General features: G+C 45.0%; 1 protein-coding gene across 3 annotated transcripts in view; it reads right to left on the bottom strand.

The window, feature by feature from the left end:
• PRKG1 (protein kinase cGMP-dependent 1) overlaps positions 1 to 27,219 on the bottom strand; it is a 351,680-nt gene that overhangs the window by 9,236 nt on the left and 315,225 nt on the right. For 2 of the 3 annotated variants that reach the window (XM_058810052.1, XM_058810053.1), the window contains 5 exons: positions 17,667 to 17,763; positions 8,712 to 8,851; positions 4,642 to 4,731; positions 2,306 to 2,447; positions 331 to 494 (listed from right to left, as the gene is read on the bottom strand). In XM_058810052.1, coding sequence (XP_058666035.1) covers positions 331 to 494; positions 2,306 to 2,447; positions 4,642 to 4,731; positions 8,712 to 8,851; positions 17,667 to 17,763 — 633 coding nt within the window. Of the gene's footprint in view, positions 1 to 330; positions 495 to 2,305; positions 2,448 to 4,641; positions 4,732 to 8,711; positions 8,852 to 14,458; positions 14,474 to 17,666; positions 17,764 to 27,219 lie in introns of those variants that run through there. The other variant, XM_058810054.1, reaches the window with a different exon arrangement.

Genomic DNA, 27,219 nt, shown 5'->3' with positions numbered 1-27,219 from the left:
TTCAGGGCCAAATCCTTCCCCCTTTTCCCATAATTTCCAGACCATTTCCAAACCCTTCCTTTTTTCCCATTGTGTTTAGCTCACTCAGAGCCAGACCCTTCCCCTTTCCCCATCTTTCAGGGCCAAACCCTTCCCCTTTTCCCACCATTTCCAGACCATTCAGAACCAAACCCTTCCTCTTTTCCCATCGTGTCCAGCCAACTCAGAGCCAAAAAAACATGATTTGAGTGGAAAAGCCACCGTGGAGCTCCCTGTCCAAGCCCTGCCCCTGCCCTGGCCTCATCAGGGTGAGAAGGGCAGAACTCTTGGGATGAATTTCGATGCCCATACCTGCCAGTCAGGAGCTCATACATCAGGATTCCCAGGGACCAGTAGTCTGCTGAAATGTCATGACCTTTGTTCAGGATGATCTCGGGGGCTACGTACTCCGGGGTGCCACAAAAAGTCCATGTTTTCTTTCCAAATCCTATTTTCTTTGCAAAGCCAAAATCGACCTGGGGGAAGGGGCAGGAGAGAGTCAGGGCAGGGCATCAGAGGGAATGTCAGCCCTGGGCTCTGCTCCTCTTGAAGTGAAGCAAGGCAGAAAGGAGGATTCCTCATGGGAATTTTCTCCAAATTAAAGCACCGAGGGTCGTTCCAGGACCAGGGAACCACAGTGACCTTTTTGCTGATTTATCCTTGGGAAAATTCCCATCAGGGAAGCAAACACCAGCACCAAGGGTTTCTTGGGGGTTGGAATTGATGTCACTCACAGCTCAGATTGATTTATTTTGCTTTTTTTTCTTTTCAATTTAAATTAACATGGGCAAGGAATGGTTTTAAGTTTTGAGAGGACAGGGATGGATGCGATATTGGGAATTAGGAATTGTTCCCTGGCAGGGTGGGCAGGCCCTGGCACAGGGTGCCCAGAGCAGCTGTGGCTGCCCCTGGATCCCTGGCAGTGCCCAAGGCCAGGCTGGAGCACCCTGGGACAGTGGAAGGTGTCCCTGCCCATGGCAGGGGTGGAATTTTGGAGCTTGAAGGTCCATTCCAACCCAAACCATCCTGGGATTCTGGGATTTTAGGAGAAGATGGAAAGAAAAATAACGGAGTAAAAGTGAAGTCTACAAGACACACTGTAGGCTGAATTTTGAAGGATGAATCCTTCAAAATGAATTCCAAGTGGGCAGCAGGGTGGAAACTGTCCATGACATGACTTTTTTTTTTTTTTTAATGGGATGGGTTTTAAGGTCCCTTCCCACTCAAACCATTCAGGATGAGTACTCTGGAGCTGGTCAGGAACCCACAGGGTCACAGGGCTCAGGGACACTTAGGAACATGCCTGAGGAGCTGGGAGCTGCTGAGGGACCAGCACAGACCCAGCCCTAGATGCTCCTGGGGTGGGAGAAGGATAGATCTGCACCTCATCCTCCTCTACCTCAGAGGAGCCCCAGGCTCAGGGAAATGCCCCAGAGGGTAAATCCTGATGTCACTCAGGAGGTGACACATGGAGACTGCCACCAGGCTGTGGTGATGGGCTGGGTTACTGTCCCCAAAGAGCCCCCAAACCAAGACACAGAGCCCTTGGTCCCCCATGACCCCCAGGGGCCATCAGCCCCTCCTGGACCAGCTCCTTTAAGGGCTCCTGTCCTTCACTGGGGGCTTCCCAAGGGCCCACATCCTTCAGCACCTCTCACCAAGGGAACTATTCCTTCTCTCCTGCCCTTCTCCAAGCTCTCACCAGGCCATTTGGGGTACCCCTAAAAAGCAGGGTGCCTTTCCTGAGTTCTGGGGTTATATTTTGCCCAGGACAGCCAGGTGGCTTTCTCCTGATGCTCTTGTCTCAGCATTCCAGGAGCATGGACCTGAATCCCAAGCCAGAATCACAGAATTCAGAGAATTCACAGAATCACTGGGTTGGAAGAGACCTCCAAGATCATCAAGTCCAATCCAGCCCCAACACCTCAACTAAACCCTGGCACCCAGTGCCACACCCAGTCTGGTTTTAAACACATCCAGGGATGGTGACTCCACCACCTCCCTGGGCAGCCATTCCAGAACTTTATCACCCTTTCTGTAAAAAACTTTTTCCTAATATCCAACCTATATTTCCCTTGCTGCAGCTTGAGACTGTGACCTTACAGCCAGCATTTCCCAGCTCAGCCATGCCCTGAGCCCTGCTGGAATTCAGGAAAACATCCCAATGATGATGATGATGATACCACCCTGCCCTGATCTCCTCTCAGCATGCCCTGATGGACCCTGTGGGGGGATTTTGCTCCTCACCCTTTCTGGTCAAAGCTGGGTGGATTTTTTGGGCACTCACCAGCTTGGCATAACCTCGGTGATCCAGGATGAGGTTCTCTGGCTTGAGGTCCCTATAAATGATCCCTTTGGAATGCAAGTAGGCAAAGGCTTCCACCACGCACGCCGTGTAGAACCTGGTGGTGGAATCCTCGAATGAACCCCTGTGGGAAGGAAAAAGGGAGGGAAAAGGGGATAAAGCCATTAGATGAATCCTTGGGAAGTGGTTTCCTTCCCCGTGGAATTCATTCTGCTGTTAAAACTTTTATCGCTGCAGTAAAATCACTTTTTAACACCAGGAAAGCTCCTGGTGCTAAACTCACTTTTATATCTCTATTTATAAAATATATCTCACTTTTATATATCTCTTTATATATATATATATATATTCGCTTTTATATATCTCTATATAAAATATATCTCATTTTTATATCTCTCTATATATATTCAATTATCCTATCTCTATATTTCTATAATCTAGTTAAATTTCCACTTTTGAAGAAGCCTCTTTGCTATCTATATATATATCTATATATAAATATAATTTCTATATACAAAATATATCTCACTTTTATATCTCTCTCTATATATATTCACTTTTATATCCCTATATATAAAATATATCTCACTTTTATATCTCTCTATATATATATTCAATTTTATATCTCTATATTTCTATAATCTAGCTAAACTTCCATTTTTGAACAACCCTCTTTGCTATCTCTATATATAAAATATATATATCTATATATAAAATCTCTCTATATAAAATATATCTCACTTTTATATCTCTCTCTATATATATATTCAATTTTATATCTCTATATTTCTAAAATCTAGTTAAATTTCCATTTTTGAACAAGCCTCTTTGCTTCCAATATCTGAAACTATTTTAAGGTTTATACTATAATTTGGAAGTAAAACTTTGCAATCCTTGTCCTGTAAGCAAAAAGGTATTTTTTTTCTAATTACAACTTTGGGGTTTTTGCTAAAACTCCTTTGAGGAGTGCAGATAAATTCTGTATTAATGTTCATAACTGAGACAAAAGACAGAAAAATCACAGCTGCTGGGCCCTGAGAGTTAATGCAAATCCCAAACTGCACCTTTGGATCCTTGCTTCTGAAGTTTTCCAAAGAAAATCACATCCTATGCCTGCTGGGGGCTGGCTGAGACCATAGGGTGTCTAAGCTAGATGGCAGCAGAACCTCAGTCTAAATCCCAGAGAATTAAAGATGGAATTATCAGGCTCTGACAAAAAATCAGGAAAAATCCCACCCAGCACCTTCTAACTTTGCTCCAGTTCCCCTTTCAGTGAGAAAAATGCTGCTGGGAAAAGGAAGAACTAGAGAAAAAAAATAGTTCTGGGTAATTTAAAGACAATTTAATCTTTCTGATTAATCTTTTCAAATGTAATGGAATTCTGTTCCAGTGATGAGGCTAATCCAGAATTACAATTCCCTGCATCTTTTCCTGCTCTGTGGGCCCATCCCACGTGCACCCAGCAACCCCAAACACTCTGAGGTGACCCCTCCAAGGCAGGGGCTGTGGGGTTTTGGACATGCATGTTTTCCTAACTAATTTCCATGTCACTGCTGCATCCTGATGGACCAGTGCTCCTGGCAGGGTGTGGATTCTGATTCCCACTTGAATCAGCAGCCCTGGTGTAATATGGAATTTCTGGGCCAACAGACCCTGCAAAGCTCTCAGTTTCCTCCTGCTCACTGCTCTCAGTCCTGGCTGGGATTATCCATAAATCCCAGGAAATATTTATGGATATTATTTAGCAGTGTCCGTGTGGCAGAACTGAGAGTTGAGATTCACACAGAGGAAAGGCTGCAAACACAGAAAAAGCTTTGAGATGGGAAATTGTGATTTAAAAACTGACATCAAAAGGACCTGGAACTGCTGGAGCAAATCCAGAGGAGGCCATGGAGCTGCTCCAGGCCTGGAGCCAGGCTGGGAGAGCTGGGGAGGAGAAGGCTCCAGGGAGAGCTCAGAGCCCCTGCCAGGGCCTGAAGGGGCTCCAGGAGAGCTGGAGAGGGACTGGGGACAAGGGATGGAGGGACAGGACACAGGGAATGGCTCCCACTGCCAGAGGGAAGGGATGGGTGGGACCTTGGGAATTAGGAATTGTTCCCTGGGAGGTGGGGAGGGGCTGGAATAGAACTCCCAGAGCAGCTGTGGCTGCCCCTGGATCCCTGGCAGTGCCCAAGGCCAGGCTGGAGCAGCCTGGGACAGTGGAAGGTGTCCCTGCCATGGCAGGGGTGGCACGGGGTGGCTTTAAGGCCCTTCCAAGCCTTCCAGCTGGAATTGTGACATTTAGAACATCTCACAGTGCAGGACAAGGCCCAGCTCACCTGTCCCTGAGAATTGTCCAGAGCTCTCCCCCCAGGCAGGCCTCCATCAGCATGTACAGGTACTTGCTGTCCTTGAACGTCCTGTAGAGCCTGAGGGTGGCAACCAGAAAATCACAAATAAATCCATTATCTAAGCACTAAACTGGCTGGTTTGACAGAGTTTAGAGAAGCTGAAGTGCCCTTCCTCTTCCTCCCAGGAAGGAATGTGGAGGTAAAACTGCCCCAAGGGATGGGCTGGGCTTTGTGAACCCATCCTTGAGTTCTGAACTGTGCTCCAAAATCCATGCTCTGTGCTCAACAGGATTTTCTAATGATAGTACATTAATTGGATTTATAGATGTGTTTAATAATATTAAATAACTACGGTGAAAAACCCCAGACATTCTTATTTTAACTTGATTTCAATGTTCAGCTGCTTTTGTACTTCCTAGTCCACATGTGGCTTTATCCACCCAGCAGGGTGTGGATGCAGGGAAGGCTTCCTTGCAGGTAGCCTGGACAGTAATTTTAATTTTTGTACATTTTTTGGTCATTAATTAAGTAATTAATTTTTGTAATTAATTTGTAATTTTTTTATAATAATTTTAACAATTCCTGCAGCAGAAAGGAATGCTGAGGGCGACTCCTGGTGCAATTCCTGCATTCCTGGCAGTTTCCAAGAGTTAAAAATTCAGGAGTTAAAAATTCCAGGAGTTAAAAATTCAGGAATTAAAATTCCAGGAGTTACAAATTCAACAGCTGCCACCACATGACGGAAATGAAACCAGGTGAGTTTTGCAGATTCCAGCACTTCCCTGCTAATCCCAGTTATTATTTTGACAGAGCTGTGGGATGGATCAGCAGGAAAACACTGCAGGATTTGGTTCCTTTGGAAGACATCCATTTCTATTTATATAACACCAATGGTCACTTATAACTAACCATTAAATAATGGTAAAATTGATGGTTTCAACAAAAATCCCCCCATTTATTTCTTGCCACTTGGACAAAGTATCATTTATCCTAATACACATTTAATCACTATTAAAGTTTGCAGAAAACTTCAAGAATCCAAAATGTAATTTCATGTTTTTAATTGCTTGGTAATTTCAATTACCAAGTACCGAATTGCTTTCCCTAATTAAGGCAGCCCTGCTGAAATTTTTATGGGCATTAAACCTGGCCTAAAATGCACAGATTAAAAAAAATCAAATATTATTTATCAGCTATCATGGAAGCATAAGGTTTAGACACATGAAAGGACATTATTTCCTAAGTTTAAATGACACAATATTTGAATAACTTTTTAATTTAATTCCTTATTCCTTGAAATATTTGCACTTGTTTGGCCCCTGATCCAAGCCAGAGCATTTTGTTCTGTTTGAGTTTCAGTTTATATAAAAGACAGTTTTACTTAGTGCCACTTGGCCTCTCCTGCTCCTTTTGTCTGGTTTAATTCACTTTAATAACCAAACCAAATTATTCTTCAAAGACTTTTTAACAAACACAATGAATTAAGAAAACAACCAAGTTCTTCAGGAATTTTGTCTTTCCCATTGTGTCCTTGCTCTGAGATTATTTTAAACCCACCTTTCATCTATCAGCTCAAAACTGAATTAATCTACTGAAATATTCAAATTTCTGCCCATTTCACCCCCCCAAAAAAAATTCTCCCAGCTGGTCCAAGAAACAGAATAAACAAGTTATTGACTAAACAATAAATAAGTTGAATAACTTTAGGATAGATACTATAGGAAAACTTCAAATCCCTGTGGATGGGCAAGAGTTTGATAAATCAAATATTTTCTAGCAATAGCGAAAGGTTGGACTTTTTGATTTGGAAACCTTCCCAGAGCAGGGTTTCCATGGGATATTAAATTTAATTTCATGGGATACTGAATATAATTCAGGGATGGTTGCTGCTGCAAAAGGTGGGAAACACTGCAGGATATGGAAGAAGAAGATGCACAGGTAAAATATCCTTGTTGTGCTTCCCTGCTGAAGGATGAAGAGTGGGAATTTCATTGATGAGCCATGAATGTCACTGGCTCCATTAGGAAATGTTTGGAGGCTCAGGTTCTATGTAGGAGTGGGTATTTCTGGGAATGGTGGCTTGGCTGGCCCTGCACTTCCCCTCTCATCCCAAAACAGTTCAGCCCTCCAAAAATCCCGAGGCTGGAATGGCCCACAGGGAATATTTGGCTCTAGGCTGGGTTACAGGGAATGTTTCAGGATCCAGGAGCACATCCTGAAGGGAATGGCAGCCGGGCACTGTCAGGCTCCAGTTGTCACCCATGAATCACAGGAGAAGCCATGGGGAATCCCAGGGATGAGCCTAGGAAGGAAACATCCACTGAGTGCCCCAGCCTGGCCACGTGCTTCCCTCTGGATTCATCCCAGGGGTTTGGTTTCACCCTGGGTTTGTTTGCATCTCCTGAGCAATTTCTGGGAGCAGGGCTGATCTCCTACGGCAGAGGAGTTTTCCTGGTGTCTCTGAGGGTGGGATGAGGCGGCCTTGGCTTGGATGCCCTTCAGGTGGCTCCAGGGCTCCTCAGCACTCACTGCTCCATCCTGACCTACAGCATTGAAAGAACCTCCTTTCTGTCCTCACAGCCATGGAAAAGCCAGGGAATTCACAGAATCCACAGAATTCAGAGAATGACTGGGTTGGAAGAGACCTCCAAGATCTCTGAGTCCAACCCAGCCCCAACACCTCAACTAAACCCTGGCACCCAGTGCCACATCCAGTCTGTTTTAAAACACATCCAGGGATGATGACTCCAACACCTCCCTAGGTAGAACATTCCAGAACTTTATCACCCTTTCTGTAAAAAGCCTTTTCCAAATATCCAACCTATATTTCCCTTGGCACAGCTTGAGACCAAATGGTGTTAATAGGGTGGAAACAACCAAAAATGCCCCTTTAAGTCCCTGGAGATGTGCTTAGGTTTGGGGCAGGGAGATGGTTTTAATGTGTTTGCCCATGAGGAGTCCAGGGATGCTGAACTTGAGTTGTCAAATATTCCCTAAAGAGAAATGCTGAAAACAGCTGCTCATTTCATGGCACTGTGTCATCTCAAAGGATCAAGCCCTGCCTTCCAACTTCTCTTAGTGAGAAGGAAAACTCAGAAATTGGGAAGGAAAGGGAAAACTAATCTTGAGGAGGGGCAAAGCCAAGTCATTATAAATACATACATATATACATATATATATATATATATATATGTATGTATAAGTAAATATAAATTCTTGATGGTGAGTCCAGTGCCTTGTCACTGTCATATTTTCTGAAAAATACCTTTGCCAGGATTTGTTCTACTGGGAAGCTGAGAAGCCACAGAGAAAAAGGAAACCAATTCTTATCTCATTTGCTTCTCCTGCATTGTGCTCACATGTGGAATGTGTTTGGAAATTGTTTATCCAACTGATGGTTGTTTCATTGGTTTCATGTGAATTGTTTTGACTCTGGCCAATCAGGGCCATGCTGTGTTGGGATTCTGGAAAGAGTCATGAGTTTTTATTATTAGCTTTTGAGCATTTAGTAGGTATCCTTTCTGTATTCTTTAGTATAGTTTAGTATCACAGACAACTTTTATGGAAAATCCTTTCCTTAGGATTTTTTCCTCCTGAGAAGCCCAGAGGCCTCAGGAACAAAATTTAAACAATGATTATCTGCTGCTGTGGAATGTAACAGATGGATCTGTGATTGATCTCATGTGGTTGTTTCTAATTAATGGCCAATCACAGCCCAGCTGGCTCAGAATCTCTGTCCAAGCCACAAACCTTTGTTATCATTCTTTCTTTTTCTATTCTTAGCCAGCCTTCTGATGAAATCCTTTCTTGTATTCCTTTAGTATAGTTTTAATGTAATATATATCATAAAATAATAAATCAAGCCTTCTGAAACATGGAGTCAGATCCTCGTCTCTTCCCTCATCCTAAGACCCCTGTGAACACCATCACAGTTTAGTATAGTGCTCTTTAATATAATATAATATCTTAAAATGATAAATCAGGCTTCTGAGAACATGAAGTCAGATTGATCATTGCTGCCTCATGTGGGGAACCCCACAGATCCAGCAGGGAGGTACCTGACGATGAAGTCGGAGTGGGCGCTCTGCATGATCTGCTTCTCGGAGCGGATGTGCTCCTGCTGCCGCGTGTCCACGATGTGCCGCTTCTTCAGGATCTTCATGGCAAACGTCTTGGCCTCCTCGCTCTTCAGCTGCACCTGGGAGGACAGGACAGGGTCACACACAGCCCACAGCCCCACACCTGCCTGCCAGCAGTCCCACCTCCCTGCCTCCCAGGAGTTCCTCACAGCTCTCCAGTCATGATCCAGGTTTGTAACTGCGTGGCTTACTGCTAAAAAAGCCTTTTCTAAATGTCACAATTGTTAGGGAAAAGCTAAATGTGGGTGTTGCTCTGGGGTCTGTGAAAACCTAGAGCACTGGGAATATTTCTCTGACCCTGACCCCCAGGGGAGCACTGACTCTGACCCTCACTCATGGAGAAAGTTTCCTAAACTCCAGAATAGACTGGAACCCACAAAAGTGTGCAATAGATTATAGAGAGCAGGGTAGGTGTATCACTTGGTAAGAAATTGATGTTTTGGGATTTTTAGTGTGTTGTGGATGGAAGCAAGATGGGGGGCACAGGGTGTCATCCTGGGTTTCTTCTTCATGCTGCTTCTTCCTCCTTCTCCATGGGTTTGGGTGGCATTTTGTAATTGGGCAGAAAAGTCCCCATTGCAGCTCTGTGGGATCAGTTATTGGGTTAAAAGGGAAAATAATCCAGGTGCCAGTTCTTAATTGGATAGTTTAGTCTTAAAATACCTTGGAACAAGAGATTGTTGGCCATTTTGTGCCTTGCTGCCAAACTCATGGTTGTGAGATTTTTTTACAGATAAAAAATAATAAACACCTGAGTCTGAACATGAACTACTGTCTCAATTGCCTTCAATCCAGACCCAGAGAAACCAACAACTGGAACCCCAGCAACTGGTACCACCACAGGGCCAGGAGATGTCGCCAGTTAATATCTGGTTTCCCCAACCCCGTTTTCCTCCAGGTCACCCCACCTGTGCTGGCTCTGGCTGGGAATTGCAGGGCTGGGATGGCAATTCCAGGATGAGCAGACCTGCCTTCCCAGCAATTCCAGGGTGAGCAGACCTGCCTTCCCAGCAATTCCAGGGTGAGCACACCTGCCTTCCCAGCAGCACTCCCTGCTCACAGCTTGGCTTCTCACCTTAAGCCTCTGCCCCCTATTTTTAGCCCGGTTCCCCAAGCTGGGGCTGACAGGATTTGTTTGCTTTCTCTCAGGGTAGCCCTGGCAACTTCTGAACCCTGAGCCACCCCGAGGGGCAGGTCCCTATCCCAAATCCAGCTGGAAGGCAGCCAGCCTTCCCATCCTGGCCAACCCTCTCAAAGAAACCCCGCTGTTGACCTCCCAGGCCTCCAAGTCTGCTGAATTCCCCCAGCAGCTGCTCACAACAATATCCCAGTGAGTGCTTTCCCCCTGTGGAGCACGAGGTGCCATCTGGCAACTTCTGTTTGGGTGTCCTTGTAGGAATTTGGCTTCTGCCAGAGGGAAGCAGCGTGGCTGTCACTGAGCCCTGCCACAAACCCAGCCTGACTTTAGGGTTAGGAGGCAACAATCAGAATTTATTTAATGCCAGATCTGGTTTTGTATTGTTTTCCTGACAGGAATGTGGGTGGATATGAGACATGGCACCTTTGTAGGACTGTGGAATGTGCTGAGTTGGAAGAGCCCCTCAAGGATTATTCAACTCCAGGCCCTCAGACACCTCAATAATCCCACCATGCTCCTGGGATTGTCATCCAAACTTCCCCCTGGGCTTTTCCCAGGCCACACACCCTGAACTTGAACAGTTTCTTGTCCACCTGCTTTGTTCTGGTGTGGTTCAGGGACCAGGGAAACACCAGGAGGGAGGGGATCCCCAGGGAAACACACACCAGGAGGAGTGGGATCCCTGTGGAAACACCAGGAGAGATGGTGGGATCCCCAGGGAAACACCAGGAGAGATGGTGAGATGCCCATATAAACACCAGGAGGAATGGTGGCATGGGATGGGTTTTAAGGTCCCTTCCACCACTCTGGAATTCAAAAACAGGCCAGAAAAAAGGAGAGATGCAGCCTCTCTGGCTTTCCCATAGCCTTGTTTCATAGGATCACAGCTGGCTCCTCCTGTTGGAACCACTCCAAAATCCTTCCTTTGCTTTATGGTTTTAAACTTCTGCAGTTCTCAGGACACACACAGAACACCATGCCTGAATTTTGTCTGGTTTTTAGCACTTACACAGAAATAAATATGGTTTTACACCCTGGTGCTTTCTCAGGGTGCCTGGGAAAGTGGGTATTGAGGAGATGAAACCCAGAGCTCAATGGAAAAGAGGAAACAAGAGTTATGTGTTTCTTATCCTTCCTCCTTCCCTGCCTGTATTCCCTATAAATCATCCCTACGTGTGTGATATACAGTCTGCAACTCCAGCAATTCCTGTGCTGATCCAATCCCAGCTGACCTTGGGAAAGTGGAAACTTTCATAAAGATTTCCCAGCAGGCAGACAAAGCCCTCAGAAAGGATTTATTTCCCTCACTGAACATTCCAGGATACTTCCATGGGATGGAGGGACAGGACACAGGGAATGGCCTCCCAGTGCCAGAGGGCAGGGCTGGATGGGATACAGGGGAGGAATTGGTCCCTGGGAGGGTGGGCAGAGGCTGGGATGGAATTCCCAGAGCAGCTGTGGCTGCCCCTGGATCCCTGGCAGTGCCCAAGGCCAGGCTGGAGCAGCAGAAGGTGCCCCTGCCCATGGGATGAGGTGGCCCTGGATGAGCTTTGAGCTCCCCACTCACCACAGTTTCCCTCTGTGTCCCTCTGAATCTCCAAAACAAAGATGCTCATCCAAGGGAATTTTGCTTCCTGTGGAACTCTTCCAATAGGAAGGAGCCAGAAATCCCTGCTTTGCTGAAACGTGGCTATTTCCCCACCACATTAAATAAGAACTGACTCAACAGCAGCACTTCAGGAGCTGAATTCCAAGTGCTCCTGCTTGCTGGCCATTGCCAAGGTCCTGCATTTTCCCTGTTTCCCAGCCTGATCTGGTGGAACCAACCAAAATAGCAGCAGCTGTTGCTGAGAGCAGCATTTGGAAGGTGAGCTTTCCTGATCCTGGCAGCTGCACACACAGAGTGGCTGCTCCTGTCCCAGCAAGAGGGGACAGCCTGCTCTGCCTGCTGAAGGGATTCCTCTTCTCCCAGGATGGAAGAGAATTCCCCAAAATCAGCCAGAGGGGTGGTCAGGGTCTGCTGCCAGGGAACAGGGACAGGACAAGGGGAAAGAGCCTCAGGCTGGGCCAGGGGAGGCTCAGCTGGGACAGCAGCAGCAATTTCTGCATGCAAAGGGTGCTCAGGCCTTGGCAGGGGCTGCCCAGGGAGCTTTGCAGTGCCCAGCCCTGCAGGTGTCCCAGGCAGGGCTGGAGGTGGCACTCAGTGCTCTGGGCTGGGCACAAGGTGGGCACTGGGCACAGCTGGGGCTCCAGGGGCTGGCAGGGATTTTCCAGCCCAAATGATCCATAAGGATTTTTAGGGGCCTTTCCACATTTCCCTTAGGCCAGATTCAGCCTCTCTCCTCACCTAAGTTTAGGGATAAATGATCATTTGCATATCCAAATTAGATTCCCACTCCCTACCTCAAGCCAAAATTAATTTAGGGCTGGCTACAGAACGCACTGTGCTGGGTTAGGCTGGAAAATAAGTCAAGACTTAAATAAACCCCACCTAAGACACGGCTCAGAGTGCTTTTGGCTGCTCCTGGATCCCTGGCAGCGCCCAAGGCCAGGCTGGATGGGGCTTGGAGCAGCCTGAGACAGCAGAAGGTGTCCCTGCCCATGGAAGGGGTGGAATTTTGGAGCTTTAAAGTCCATCCTGGGATTCTGGGATTTTAGGAGAAGATGGGAAGAAAAATAATGGAGTAAAAGTGAAGTCTACAAGACACATTGTAGGCTGAATTTTGAAGGATGAATCCTTCAAATTTAATTCCAAGTGAGCAGCAGGGTGGTAAGCGTCTATGAGAGTGACTTTATTTTTTTTCAGGTAATCCAGATTCCACTGGTTGGGAAAGCCCTGAATTTCCTATCTCAATTAGAGCACTATGGGACTCCATAGAAAAATAATCTGCAAAATTATACACTAAAAAGACACTCAAAAAAGCAAATTTAACTATTTTTAATCAAATACTCAACTGTGCTAAACCCCTTTAACTCCACACCCTGACCCCTGCACTGAAAACTGATTTTTGTTGCTTGACAACAAACATAGCCAAACTTTTTATGAGTAAAGGGTAAATATTGGGCAAATACATTAAAATATATTAAAATTTTTGTCTCTCTATAAAGCCCAGAGGTAAAAATTATTTTTGCAGAAATGTCTGGAAGCAAAATGCTAAAAAGCAGTGAGGAATGTCACAGGTTTCATTCCAAAAAAGCATTCAAAGGAAAGTAAAAATAGTAAAAGTAAATAGAGGAAGAAGGATTCTATGGCTAAGATATGTGGGAAATGGAAAAACTTACTGCTGTGGGGTCTTGGAAATATCAAATGGAGCTAAACTCCAACAATCCCATCCATGATCCTGCTCTTCTTCCCAGTTTGGATTTGTCGGAAATAAAACCCCTACTTTTATGTTTAATTCCTGCCTCCAGCTGGAGCTGAAATCTCTGGCTCAGCTCACATCCTGATCCAGCCTCTGCTCAGATTTGATGGACTCCCAACACATCCCATCTTCCCAAACGTTGCCAAGACCCTTTCCATGAACAGACAATCCCAAGGATGTGTTTCCATCTACAAAGGATGCCTTTAGTTTCAACAGGAGTTCAAAATCCAGGGAAAATTAAAACATGGCCCTGCAGTGGTGGGATAAAAGCAAACATCCTGCACATGCTGGAGAAGGGAATATGCTGCAAATGTTGGGAACGGGTGGGAAAAAAAAGGGTCACATCATCCCCAGAATTTTGCTGAGCTCAGAAAGAGTGATGCCATGTCACAGACATCTTTTATGGAAAATCCTTTCCTTAGGATTTTTCCTCCTGAGAAGCCTCAGGAACAAAATGTAAACAATGATTATCTGCTGCTGTGGAATGCAACAGGTGAATCTGTGATTGGTCTCATGTGGTTGTTTCTAATTAATGGCCAATCACAGTCAGCTGGCTCAGACTCTCTGTCCGAGACACAAACCTTTGTAATCATTCTTTTCTTAGCCAGCCTTCTGATAAAATCCTTTCTTCTATTCTTTTAGTATAGTTTTAATGTAATATATACCATAAAATAATAAATCAAGCCTTCTGAAACATGGAGTCAGATTCTCATCTCTTCCCCAGCTGAAGAACCCCTGTGAACACTGTCACATTGTCAGAAGTGTTTGGGATTTCCTTGGGTATTTGGTCTCAAATTCCTCACTGAAATCCCAAAATCTGCTCCCCTTCATAGCAACCAAAAGATCCATTGTTTCAAAAGCCAAAGAATTCACAGGATCCTGGAATAACTGAGGCTGGAAAATCCCTGCCAGCCCCTGGAGTCCCAGCGGTGCCCAGTGCCCACCTTGTGCCCAGCCCAGAGCACTGAGTGCCACCTCCAGCCCTGCCTGGGACACCTGCAGGGCTGGGCACTGCAAAGCTCCCTGGGCAGCCCCTGACAAGGCCTGAGCACCCTTTGCATGCAGAAATTGCTGCTGCTGTCCCAGCTGAGCCTCCCCTGGCCCAGCCTGAGGAAATTCCTGACAATTAAACCCAAAAATTAGGAGATTTTCAAGAGAAAAATTACCTTTCTAATAAAAAACTTTGCATTACCTAGGAAAAGCAGCTGGCTTAGGAATTGGAATTGGGCACAGTTGGAAATTGCCACCAATAAATATCTGGGTTCTGCATCTGTCAGCCCATCAGAAGACAAATGCAGTGGGTTTTTCCTCATTATCTAATTAATTCACTAATGGCTTTGTTTACAACACAGGCTGGAGGCTGGAAGAGATTTAATTACACTTCAGAAGCTGGGGCCAGATTTCTCTTAAAAAACAAATAAAGCTGAAAAATTCCATTGTGTCCACTTTGTGCAAAGCCCATAAAACATGTCTGTGACATTTTATGTGCATATTTTTATTTGTGTCTTTAGAAATCCCCATCCTGCAAAGGAATTTTGCTTTTTGGGGCCACCATGAGGCCAGAAGGAGTGCAGAAGGCAAGGATGTGATTTTTAGCCTCCCTGTGCTCAGCCATCACCTACAGACATCAATTCCATGGAAAAATTACTCCAATCCTGGATATTGAGCTACTCCAATGTATTTATTTCAGAGCTGTCAAACATAATCTTGATTTAAACCCAGAAGAACTGACCCGGAGCAGATGCTCCGGAGCACAGGATTTGAGTGAAAAGGAAATTAAAGAACAAAGCCAAGAGCAATAAAGGTGAGCAGAGATGATTTCTGAGGGCTGGGGACACCTGCCCTCCATCCCTGTCACATGAGGTGACATTCCCTATGCCAGTGGCACTTGAAATTCTTATTTTCCTGATGTTAATCCTGTATCCCACCTCAGAAGATGCTCAGCTGACATAAAGCAGGGAGGCTGAGGTGTAAAAAGGAGTGGATGCATCCCAAAAAGGAGTAAAAAGGAGTGGATACATCCTCCTCCTGCCTTTTACTGTTGTTCCTCCAACCCTGGATGATTTATCCCTCAAGAAAAACCTAGATAAAAGTCAATTGCATAGCCCAGTTTGGGATGAACAGGAGCATCCATAAGGATGTTGGAAGAGCCACCAAAAACTGAGCAAAAAACCACTCATTCCAAAGCTTTGGAATTTTTTTTTCCTGAGATACAAAAAACAAAACTGCCTGGAAAACCAAGACAAAAGGGGATTTCCATGTGTAATACCCATGGAATTGAAAATAATTTCTATTTTGAAAATAATTTCTATTTTAGGCCGTCTGACCTAAAAGCCATATCCTTGTGCATGGAGGTATGGAAAGGGTGACCTCTCCAAGGCACCAGCATTCCCAGAGGAGTCTGGAAAGCCACATCCATGGAATGTTATTCCTTCTTGGACAATCCCAGTCCCAGATATTCCAGTTTCCCCCACTAGCCATCTCCAGTGGTGACATTCTGAGGCTTTGTGCCCAAAGCTATAAAATCCCTTTTCCTTGCCACATCCTTCACTTTTTTTGATCCATTTTACTCCTGGAAAGCACAAAAACTGGGAATGTTTGCCAGGAAAATTCCTGCACTTCCATTTTCAGGCAATAAAAGAGCTGATTCCTCCAATATATTTCGTGGTTTTAGCCCGAAGCAATAAACCATGTTTTTAATGGAGGAGGTGGAAGAATGAGGCAGCAATTCCAGGCTCAGTTTTGACAAAAGAAGTATTTTTTTGGCTTTGGAACAAAATTTCCTTCTGTGGTCAAGAAAAACCAACAAAATCTGGTGTGCTGAGCTACGCTTTTAAATATGTTTTATCTGTGTCCAGTTCAGAGCTACAAAAAATGAGTTTATTCAGAATTTTCCTGTTCAGAAGAGGGGTACCCGCCCTGGAAGAAAACCTCTGGGAATGTTTTTCCTACCTCAGGTGGCTCCAGGGTTTCTTGGAGGCTTTTGGGGTGTGAATATCTGCTCAGAATGGAATATTTCTACTCGAGCTGACACCTTGAAGGGACAGAGCATCTCCTGCTCTTCCTCTCACCTGGGCCAGGGTCTCACATCACCAGGGTGGAGTTTTTGTCACTTTAAGGCTGTCCATGTCACCTGGCCATGGCCCCTGGTGAGGGTCCCACCAGCAACCCCTCATGGACACAAACTTTGCGCCTCCCAAGTTTTTGAGGTTGGCAAAACCCCTTAAAAATGAACCCAAAACCTTCCCAAGGCTCAAACCAAGCCCCAGGCTGGTGGGCCCCTCACTACAGGGTGGAGAAGGCAGATGTTAATTGAGGGGACAAATCCCTGGTGTCAGGAGATGAGGGAGGGACTTCAAAAGAGAGCTTGAGCACGACCTCCTGCTCTAAAGCATCCTCAGCAGCTGACTCCTTCAAAATACTCATAAATTGAATATTTATAAACAAAATAATCCCACATTAAACCCCAAATCCCAGGAAGGGCCCACAGATGTTCTTTCCTCCACAGGATTTCATATCTAGTCAGAAAAAGTCAGGGAAGTGCAAACTGAGCTTTGCACACCAAATCTCCTCTTTACATCACAAATAACCACCAAAACCACTCGGTTTTGCCCATTTTACTATCCTTCAGCTCCCACAGGGTTATGGAGAGGAGGCTTCTCTGAGGTTTTGTGGTGGCAACAGGGACTCCGTTCCCCCTGTGCCCGGGCTTGCAGGAGTTCCTGACATTCTGCACGAGTGTCCGGTGTCCGGAGCTCCTCCTGGTGTAACCCAAGTCCCTCTTCCTACTCCAAGGTTTTGTGTTGCCTTGGTGCTGCAAACAACTCCCCTCTGGCTCTGCTTTAAAGGAGAACACAGAGCTCCAAAGCTCCAAGCAGAGCAAAAAGCAGGCTTGGATTTTGTCTTTTGTGCACCCTGTTTGGGGTGTGTTTTCATGGGTCGGGTGCTGAGTGTTCAGCTTGGAGGATAACCAAGTGCAACCACTCTAGAACTGAATAAAAAATGTGAGGGAGAGGCTTTCTACTGTTACTCTGAATCTGGTTAAATAAGATTTTAAGTTGCTCTTCCAATCCCAGCACTCACCCAATCCTCCAGGTTGTTTTTAAAAGGCCATAATAAATCAATGCCATAAACCATTTAAGAGAGAGAGGAGATGTGCATTCCTCTCCCAGCCTAGGATATAAATCCTCCTTGCCTACTGCAAAGCATTTATTGGTACATTTTTTATGTCTCAGGAAATGTAAGTCAGCTTGCTTCACTAGACAATCCCAGCAGATCATTTTTCTCGGGGTTATTGGGGCATGATAACAAAGAAAATTAAGCTTTTAACACAGCAGTTGCATGAGGATGTCACACAAAGAAGAGGTCACCTACCAGCTCCACTCTCCCGAAGCCTCCGACTCCCAGGGTGTCAATGATGTTGAAATCCGACAGTTTCAGGTTGGCAAAGAAGGCAGCTTCGGCTTCGTATCTGGAGGTTTTGAGGCGAAAAAATGGAAATTTCTTAGAGGTGCAAACCTGAGCGGCACGAGCCGCCACCGTCCCCGTGCTGTGGGAGCCTGGGCCAGCCTTTACCTGCTGCACTTCCATCTCAGCTCTCAAAATTCACTTTTCTGCTGCTCCCAATCCCAGCATGGCTCCGGAGGGCACGGTTTTCCAAATTTTTCAATTTAATTTTTTTTTTGTTCCATAGCAAACATCCCTACTGAGGGTGCAAAGCCAATGCCTGGCACTGCATTGCAGCTCCCAAGGCTGGGCACTTTCTAGTCATCTTCTCCTGGGTGAGGTTTGCTTGTAAATATTTTGGTGTCTTTAAGGATTTTTTGGAAGATAGAAGTCTCTCCTAAGAGTTTCTCATATCCACAGGCTGGCAGCAGTTTCTATAAATGTTTATTGGAAGTGGCAGGATCACTAAAGGTCCCCGGAGAGAAATCCCAGCCAGGTTTTATGAAATCAGATCTGATAAAGCTGCAAATGCCTGAAATGAATGACTTCAGGCACAGATCAGCATTTCTATAAGGATATCTTCACTTGTTCTCCTCCTCTAAACCCACTCAGAGCAGCCATCCCAAGCCAGGAGGTCCCAAAATCCTGATGCTCTCTGTTTATCCCCACAACACCACGCGCCTGAGTAAGGAACACGCAACTCCAACCCGAGCAAGCCTGCCAGAATCAGCTTCCCATGCCTGTCCATGACCATAATCCCCCCAAAATAGCTCCTTGTTAAGGTTTAGGGTATTTTTAGAAAGGCTTGGAGGGGAAATGGATGAGAAGGATCCACTCCCTCCATAAAATGTGACATTTGTCTGCCGGAGAGTCCCTGGGTGTGTCCGACCTTTGGCTGTGGGTGACTTTATGGGATAAGAGTTGGCTGGATTATGGAGAGAGGCTTGGAGGGTGCAAGGCTTCATTTTAGCTGGAATAGCTTGGAATTAACAGTAGGGAATAATCACTGGAGGCTTTGCTCATGCAGGGTGACAGCAGTGGGAAGATGAGCCACCATCCCACTCCCGTGGCCAGCTTTGGGACATTCCCACCCTGATTATTTCATTAACAGATTCACTTCAAACCACCTCCTCTGCTCTATTTAAAACCTCAATGCCAATGGGAGATTGAGATCAAAACTCCATCATTTTCCAAGTGAAAAGGGAAACCTACAAATAAGAGTCCAACAATGTGAAAGGTCACATCACAAAGCCCCAAATCTGAGGCAATAAAGCACAATTTTCTCCCAGGGGCTGCTGTCAACAAATGACTTCAGCTCTGCTTTGTTTTTTATGCTGTCACCAGATCCTGTTGGTGACCTTGCTCCTGAGGCATCTGACTTTGGAAGCCAATCAGCTCGGAGCCTGCTGTGAACTTGGGATAACCTTGTGTGCCACAGCTGCTCATTGATCCCTCCGTGCTCATCACGAGGCGAACGCTGAGCTGGCACTAAAAAAGGATTGAAATGTCCCCTTCCAAAGCACAGTACAGCCATCATTTCAGGGCTGACAGAGCAGTGAGGGCCTCTCCTTTCCATGATGAATGGACAGAACAGTTGAACAACTTTAATGATTTCTAATTGCCAGGAAGATGAAATCCCAGCTTGGAAAATTTCCTGCCAATGAACAAATAGAGGTAAAATTTCAGGGTCACACCACGGTTTGGGCTGGAAGGGACCTTCAAAACCACCTGATTTCAACCTCCCTGCCATGGGCAGGGACACCTTCCATGGGTAAGGAAGCTGAAATCTTCTGGATTTGCATTGGAACAAGTGGAAAAAACCCCTGCATTATTTTGCTTAGAAAAATACTTGCTGCATTCTTGGCATTGCTTTGGGAAATCCCTTGGCCAATTCCCTCTGTCACACTCCTTGGATGTAGTGAGAACACACAAGTGCAGCAAAGCAGATGAGGCAAATTGGATGCTTTTTTTTTTTTCCTAAATACTGTGCAACAAACCTCCAAACCATAAAAGAAATGCTAAAAATATGCAGTGAAACAAAACACAGGTAAAATTAAGCAAACAAACAAGCCCTTCCCATGCCCACTAACAACAGTGCCACTGGAATTCTGTTTTATTCCCAGCTACAAAAGTCCAAGTCCACTTAAACACCAAATTCCTATAAATTAAGTCGTCATGCATTCCAAACCTGCTAAGCTGGAGGAGAAATATCTTCAATAAAAAGATGAAAATACAAATATTCCCAAACTAAACCAGAACCCAGGGGTATGATCCTCATCAAGGAGTTTAGAATTCCTTCCAAATTCCTGAAGCTGAGCATGCTGCTCCCTGAACAGAAGCTCCTCTAGTTCTGTAGTGTGAGCTCTCCTTGCTCAACAGAACAATGGTAAAAATCATCTGTGGTGTTTGATTTTACCTCCCAAAATAAAAAGGCACTGGGAGGGAAGTGCTAAGGAATACAGAAGGCAGCTTCTGTATATTTATGTAGTAATAGTAATAGTAATAGTAATAGTAATAATAATAATATATTTAACAAATTTAATATATTTAATATATTTAATATATTTAACATATTTAATATATTTAACATATTAAAATATTAATATTTTTCTGTAGGAAAATGTTCATTTCTGGATCAGCATAAAGAATCTGTAAGTCAGGAATGTTTGGGATATTCACAGGGTGGCTTGGCTGTGGCTCCAGGGTGGCTCCAGCAGGGCCATCCCAGAGCCCAGGGCACAGCATTGTGTGCAGCCAGCTGTGCCCCAGCCCCAGAACAGAGGCAGGATGAGAGCAGGGACAGTTTGGCCCCACTTGTGCAGGATTAAGTGGGAATAACTCACCCCTTTGTGGAACAAATCCACCTCTGCTTAGGCAGGGGGCTTTTCTCCACCTTGGAGATGCCAAAACCTCATGCAATTCCTCTTTAATCAAGCAGTTTTATTGTAAATCCCAGCCTTATGCCATGCTTGGAGACTTCCCAAATAATCACATGCTTTTGTGACTCTGGAAGAGTTTAAATTCCTGGATTAATTGATGGGAGGAGTGCTGGGAAGACACCTTGGAGGCACAAGTGGCATCACAGGCACATTCTGGAGCCGTGCACACACCAGGCCTGAGCTTCCTGCACTGGGATTTCTGGGCTTGTTTGTCTCCAGTGGAATTAGCTGTAATTAAAAAAGAGCCTTTCCCTGGATATTTTGGTAATTGTGCTGCTCATCCCAGGTCAAAATGCCAGGAAAATTCCAGCTTGAAGTGCACAAGAAGAAAAGATACAGGGAAGGTGTGATCCAAAAGCAATGAACAGTCTTTATTAAAGAGCTTTTAAAATGAAGGTTGAGCTTTTCACAGGAGCTGGTGGGACACCAGGAATCAACTCCCAGTGTGCTCCTCATGGAATTTTTTGCTTATTGAAGCAGGTTTTTGTCACCTACTGACACTAGCCCACCCTTGGCAGGGCTCACAGCCCACTCCTGAAGGTGACAGCAGAGTGGGACCTCAGAGAGCAGCACAGGAGATGTTCAGCTCTGAGTTAGGCAGGAGCATCCTGCAGAGTCTCCAAGCTCTTCTCCCAGATTTACTGTGAATCTGAATGGCAAAAAACCTCCTCTGGAAGAGCTGGGGCTTGGGAACACCACTGCTTTCCCTGCCTCCAAATAAAATACCTGTTCCTGAGGAGCTGCCTGGCCTCAGGCTCCTCTTGGGCACGGACAGGCACCACATACAAGACATCAGAGCAATCAGGGGGAAATTCCACCTTCCAATATCCCAATCCTTTGAAACAGCAGTGCAGGAGCCACAGCCCAAATGTCTGGGCAATGCTGTGCCCAAGGGGAGAGGAAATCCTGTTGTTCCTCATGCTCCTGGAGGTTTCCCAGCATTTAAATGAGCCACTGCCTCCTAGGATATTTCAAGCTTTGCCTCCTAAAACAATGAACAACAACAAAAATAATTAAATAACTGTGTTACCCAGGCAGCTGATGAACTAGAAAATGTGAGGAGCAAAGGTTTGCAATTACCCAACTGCTCAGCTCTTCTGAAGTAGCTCCTGATTCCCATCCTAACTGTGTTGGGAAACACCAGACATCTGTTAGCAAACTGTCATCTCCAGAGAAAACTTGGCTCCTCTCCACCTGCAGGCTGCCAGCCAGCCAGGAATTGCAACCAAATGAGAACCAAACACCCTGATCTGAGCAAATGCCACCAGTTTGGGGGGATAAACCCAGAATTCGGGAGCCTTCCCCACTGGCAGACACCAGCTTTGTTTAACAAGCAGCCTTTTATTTGGTTTTTTGGTCAGCCTGATCACTACCTCACCCATCACTGAGGAAATGCATTTCTGAAGATGGAAATTATGGAATCTCTGCAAAAACTGGGAAAAGTGGAGCTGCAGCACCTGGATGGTGACGATCAGAGCCAGCCGGCAAGGAGACACAGGTGAAGTGAGCCTGAGATCCACAGGTGGGGTGAGGAGGGAAATACACCCCAAAACTAAACCTTATTTCTGTGCCAACTAAAAGTCTTCTCCTTATTTTAAGATACAGTGAGATTCTAAAGGGGTCAGAGAATCATGGAATAGTTTGGCATGCAAAGGACCTTCATAATCTTGCTGTTCCAAACACCTTCCACTAGACCAGGCTGCTCCCAACCCTTTCTTGAACACTTCCAAGATGGGGCAGCCACAATTTGTTTCTTATTAAATGCTGCTTCTGATGGAGTAATTAAAAAATAATCTGTGTAAAAGAAAGAAAAAATTCCCCCAAATCTTCAGTTCTGTGGCTATTATAACTCTCCATCTAACTGCCCATATTTTAGCTGGGATGAAATAACCCACTGCTTCTGGTCCATCCATGAGACCCTGCCTGCCTGGTACCCTGAAATCATGTAAAGCTCCCTAGATTGGATTTGTGCTGTGTCAAATTTGAGTGAAAGTGAATAATGGCTAGTGGCAGGGACATGGCTGCAATTGCTGTCACCAGGAGGTGACATCCTTGAAAGTGATGTAAGGAGGAGCAGATGCAGCAAATGGTGGCAGGGCTGCCACAGCTTCCCTTCCCTTCCCTTCCCTCCCCTGCTGGCTCCAATGGCTCTGAAAAGCTCAGGATCACATCTTTCCAAGGGATTTGGGGCAATGGGGAATCCAGGAAGAGGTGAAAGTGAAAACAAAAGCACCTTGTGTCCTCATGATGAGATGCTGAGCTTCAAATGTGCCCTGTTTGAGGGGAGCAGGGACAGTCACAGGGCACTGACACAACCAGCAGGATCCAGAGCCTGGGAATGCCTGGAAGCAAATTCCTGGGAGGCACTGAGAGCAAATCCCTATTTCTTAGTGGTGTAGTGCCACTCATCTTCTCAGAGGTCCCATCCTAGGTGCAAACCCGTCTTATCCAGCATTGCCTCTGGATATCAATCCATGGGGTCAGGACTTCTGGGGGGAGATGTTCCTTGACAAACTTTTGGAGCAAGAAAAAACAACCAGGGCATGAAACCAAGCCTTGTTGGGAAAGGCCAAACCTCCTCCCCAGACTTCTCCAGGATCTGAGCACTCCCAGGTCTCCATGGATTAGCTGGAAGGGGGTGCTGGCCCCAAAATGCCCCTCGGGCAGAGTAGGCAGTGAGAGCAGGGAATAACAATGGTCTGCATGTAGGGGTGATGCCTTGAGAAGGCTGGCCTAGAACAGAGTTAAAGAATAAAGCAGGGATTTATTAAAAGGATCTCCTCCATGGATCCACCTTGGGCAGCACAAGAGCCCAGCCAGGGCTGCACCCAAGGTGAACCAAAATGGGCACAAAATGGACACCTGGTCACGGGGTCTGTCACTTTGATCAGTTCTGCTCCATTTGTATATTGGAGTTAATTGTGCAATTACAGCTTTAGAATATGAAGTCCCATCCTGCTTGTTTTTCTCTCTTCAGTCCATGTTGTTTGTGCTCTTGGGTCTGAAATTTGGATCATTTGTCCTTGGTCCCCAGCTAGAGAAGGAATTGTTTCTCACCATCCCCTAATGTGAAGCTCAGACCCACAGACACTACAGCAGCACAGAATCTGAAAAATATAAAAGCTAAAACCTGAAACATCATGTGAAAGGCCTCTGTGCTCCTTCCTCTGCGTACCACATGCCCATCTCCTCATGATGCACAAATGCACCTGGGAACTTCCCAAAGTTCCTTTCAGGGAAATCTGCCATTCCAAGGAAAAATTGCCATTCCAAGCAAAAGCCCAGCTCCTTGCCTGTTTTCCTGTTCATCACAAACATTACAGAACCACTGAATTAATTCCCAGCTCGGTCACATTATTGCCATTTATGAGCTCGCTCACAAGTTCAGATCCCAAAATTATTCCAGGATCTCTCCATCAATAATTCCTGCCTGGGATTAGCTACCCTATAATGCCAATCCAGTCCAGGGAGGGATGGATGCCACCCACTGACCCTGGCTGCTCAGAGAGGATTTACCTCCAGATGAGGATTTGCTGCCCTGCCCCAAGGAAGACCAAGAAGAAGAACATAAAACTCATCTTCTACTCTCAATTTTTTTGGTTTTTTTTAATTGCAAACCACACTGAAAGAGTGAAAAGATGGATCTGTGGATGGATCCAAGGTAAACAGATGGGAATAAAAACCCAGGTATTCCTTAGATCAGGTGTCTCCTTCCAGCCCACCCTTCTGAGGTGGCTTGAACTCCAGATTTAGCTGCTCCTCTCACTGCCTTCCACATCTGACACCTTCAAAAATCCAAACCAAGAGCTTTTTCCTTGGATTTTTAAAAGACATATGCTGGTGGTGCCACTGGGTTTGAAGCTGCAGCTGCTGAGACCATTGTGTCACGGACATATTTTACGAAAAATGCTTTTGCTAGGGTCTTTTCTCCTGAGAAGCTGAAATGAAATGTAAACAAAGATTATCTGCTGTTGTGGAATGCAGCAGGTGAATCTTTGATTGGTCTCATGTGATTGTTTTTAATTAATGGCCAATCACAGTCCAGCTGTAATTGGACTCGCTGGTCAGTCACAAGATTTTGTTATCATTCCACTTCTTTCCTTTCAAGCCTTCTGATGAAATCCTTTCTTCTATTCTTTTAGTATAGTTTTAATCTATAATTTTATTTTATAATAATATATATCATAAAATAATAAATCTGCCTTCTGAAACATGGAGTCAAGATTCTCGTCTCTTCCCTTGTCCTGGGACCCCTGTGAACACCACCACACCATTGCATGGAAAAGAAAGGCTGAAATTCTTCTCAAGTCCATGGTTTAAGGGCTGGGAATTTCTCTTGCATGCCCCAGCACCTGAACTCACAGCCTTTCACATCAGGAAAAAATTACACACCCCTGCTTCAGATTTTCTTACAGAAAGAGAGCTTTGAGTGGCAGCTCAAAGCTAAACCAGATGTTAAAGCCATGGCATCTCTAACTTCCTCTGGAAGGGGATCTGAAATTAAATATATAGGGTTAAATACTCACAGGTTCACTTATCCCCTCTCCTTTTTAAAAGCAAATCACTTTTCAGTGAGAGCTCAGCAACACAAACATGATACTGTGCTGTTGCAGCAAGCTGAGCTCATCCCAGGTTAGTTCAGTAGTTAAACAAAGAGATTTGTTGGCATTATGGGGCTTTGAAGACTTGGATTTTGCACAGGTCTCACCCAGAATTGTTACTGAACACACTGAAATGCAGCCAAAGCAGCTCAGAAAGTGTTTCTTTGAAAAGTCTGGGTTTTCTGAAAAGAGTTTTGTTGAAGCCCTAAATGTGCCAAGAGATTGGTGATACCTCACTGAACGCCTCGTGCTGCTGGATTCAGTGCCTCCCACCCCACAGTGGGACCTCATCTGAGAGAAAACCCCTTCAAATGCAAATTTCACCTTTTTTCCCACCCAGATATTCACACAGGATCCTCTCCTATTGTAACACAGAGAAGTTCATCACTCCCTTTAAAGATCACAAGAGTCTGAGCCCTCAAGAGTCTGAGCTCCCAAAATCTCAACCTCTCCACTCCCCACAAGTTGTGGAATTGTTCATTAAACATCTACAAGATATTGATGGGCCAAAAAAAGCCACAATTTTGGTGCAAGAGCCAAAAAAATGGGATAGAAAATGCCAACTGATGGGAACTCCATGGAGATCAGAGCCCAGGTGCTCTCAGAAGAGCACAAAGAGAGTTTTTAGGGAACACAGCCCCTGATTTTCTCTGGAAGTCACAGGGAGATCCACATGGAAATGTGCATTTGTTTTTCAGATGCACATGTTCATCCTGAGCTCCTAAAAAGCAGCTCCATGCTTCCAACAGGACTCTCCCCACCTCCTGCTAAAATGTCCTGAAATAGTTCAAACAAGACACCCTACAGCATAGTCTGATTAAACCCCCCCCAGATTTTAATCCATTTTAATTAAAAGGGGCGGAGGGAGGATGTGGAGTATTCCTTCCTCTGGTGGAGTTTCCTGTTCTGTGCAGTATTAGAGGATATTGCTTAAGGATGGGGGTTGTTCCTTCTCTTTTCCCTCTCTTTTTCCTGGTCTCTTGTTTTAATTCTGGGTGATTTTAGCTGGAGACCATAAAGATGCCTCACAGCACATTCTATCCTGGCCCAGTGAACAAAATCCTAAGGAAAAGCAGAAGATCCCTCACAACACCTCAAATGCTGCACTCAGACCTCTCACAACCTCATTTCAGCCCATTGGGAATTTCTTTTCTATTTTTGGGGATATTTTTGCCATTTTTTGGAAATATTTGGGGCATTTTTGGGCACTTTTTGGGGCATTTTTTGGGCACTCACCTTGGTCACTGGCAGCACCACCAGGAGCCAAATCCAGGGGAGTTTTGGGCAAAATTTTGGGATTTTGGGGGGATTTTTTGGGATTTTTAAAGAATTTTTAATAAATTTTTTTGAAATTTTTTGGGATTTTTTTTCAGAATTTTTAATAAATTTGGGGGGAACTTTTGTCGCCTTTTCTTGATTTTTTTTTTAATTTCTTGGATTTTGGGGAGAATTTTGTGGGATTTTTTTATTTTTAGGCAATTTGGGGGGATTTTTTGGGGAAATTTTGCAGAATTTTGGGGGGATTTGGGTTGGTTTTTTTTTAATTTATGGGGAATAATTTGGGAAATTTTGGTATAAAATGGCATTTCGGAATTTGGGAATATTTGGTATAAAATGGAAAAGCAGTAAAATGTTATTTATCAACAGCCAAATAAACTAATATTCAAATCATGGATTCCTGGGGCAAATTTGGGTTTAAACCCCCAGATTCAGCAGATTCAGATTTCTGTGAGAACACCCACCCAACTCCTAAAGGAATAACACAAAGGCCATGAAAAACAAACTTCCCACAGTGATGTTTAATGCCCTTGAATATTTTAGAAGGGGAAAAATGAGTATTTTGATGAAAAAGGAGAGAATTCTCTGAATTCCCTCTTTTGTCCTCATTAGTTTCAGATTCAACAGTTTGGATCTATAGACAATAAAATCTCTTTGGAAAAG

Source organism: Ammospiza caudacuta, chromosome 9 (assembly GCF_027887145.1).
Source record: "Ammospiza caudacuta isolate bAmmCau1 chromosome 9, bAmmCau1.pri, whole genome shotgun sequence".
In the NCBI taxonomy this organism is placed as follows: domain Eukaryota; kingdom Metazoa; phylum Chordata; class Aves; order Passeriformes; family Passerellidae; genus Ammospiza; species Ammospiza caudacuta.
Note: the sequence above shows the minus strand (reverse complement) of the source record. Positions and strands in the feature narration are given on the sequence as shown.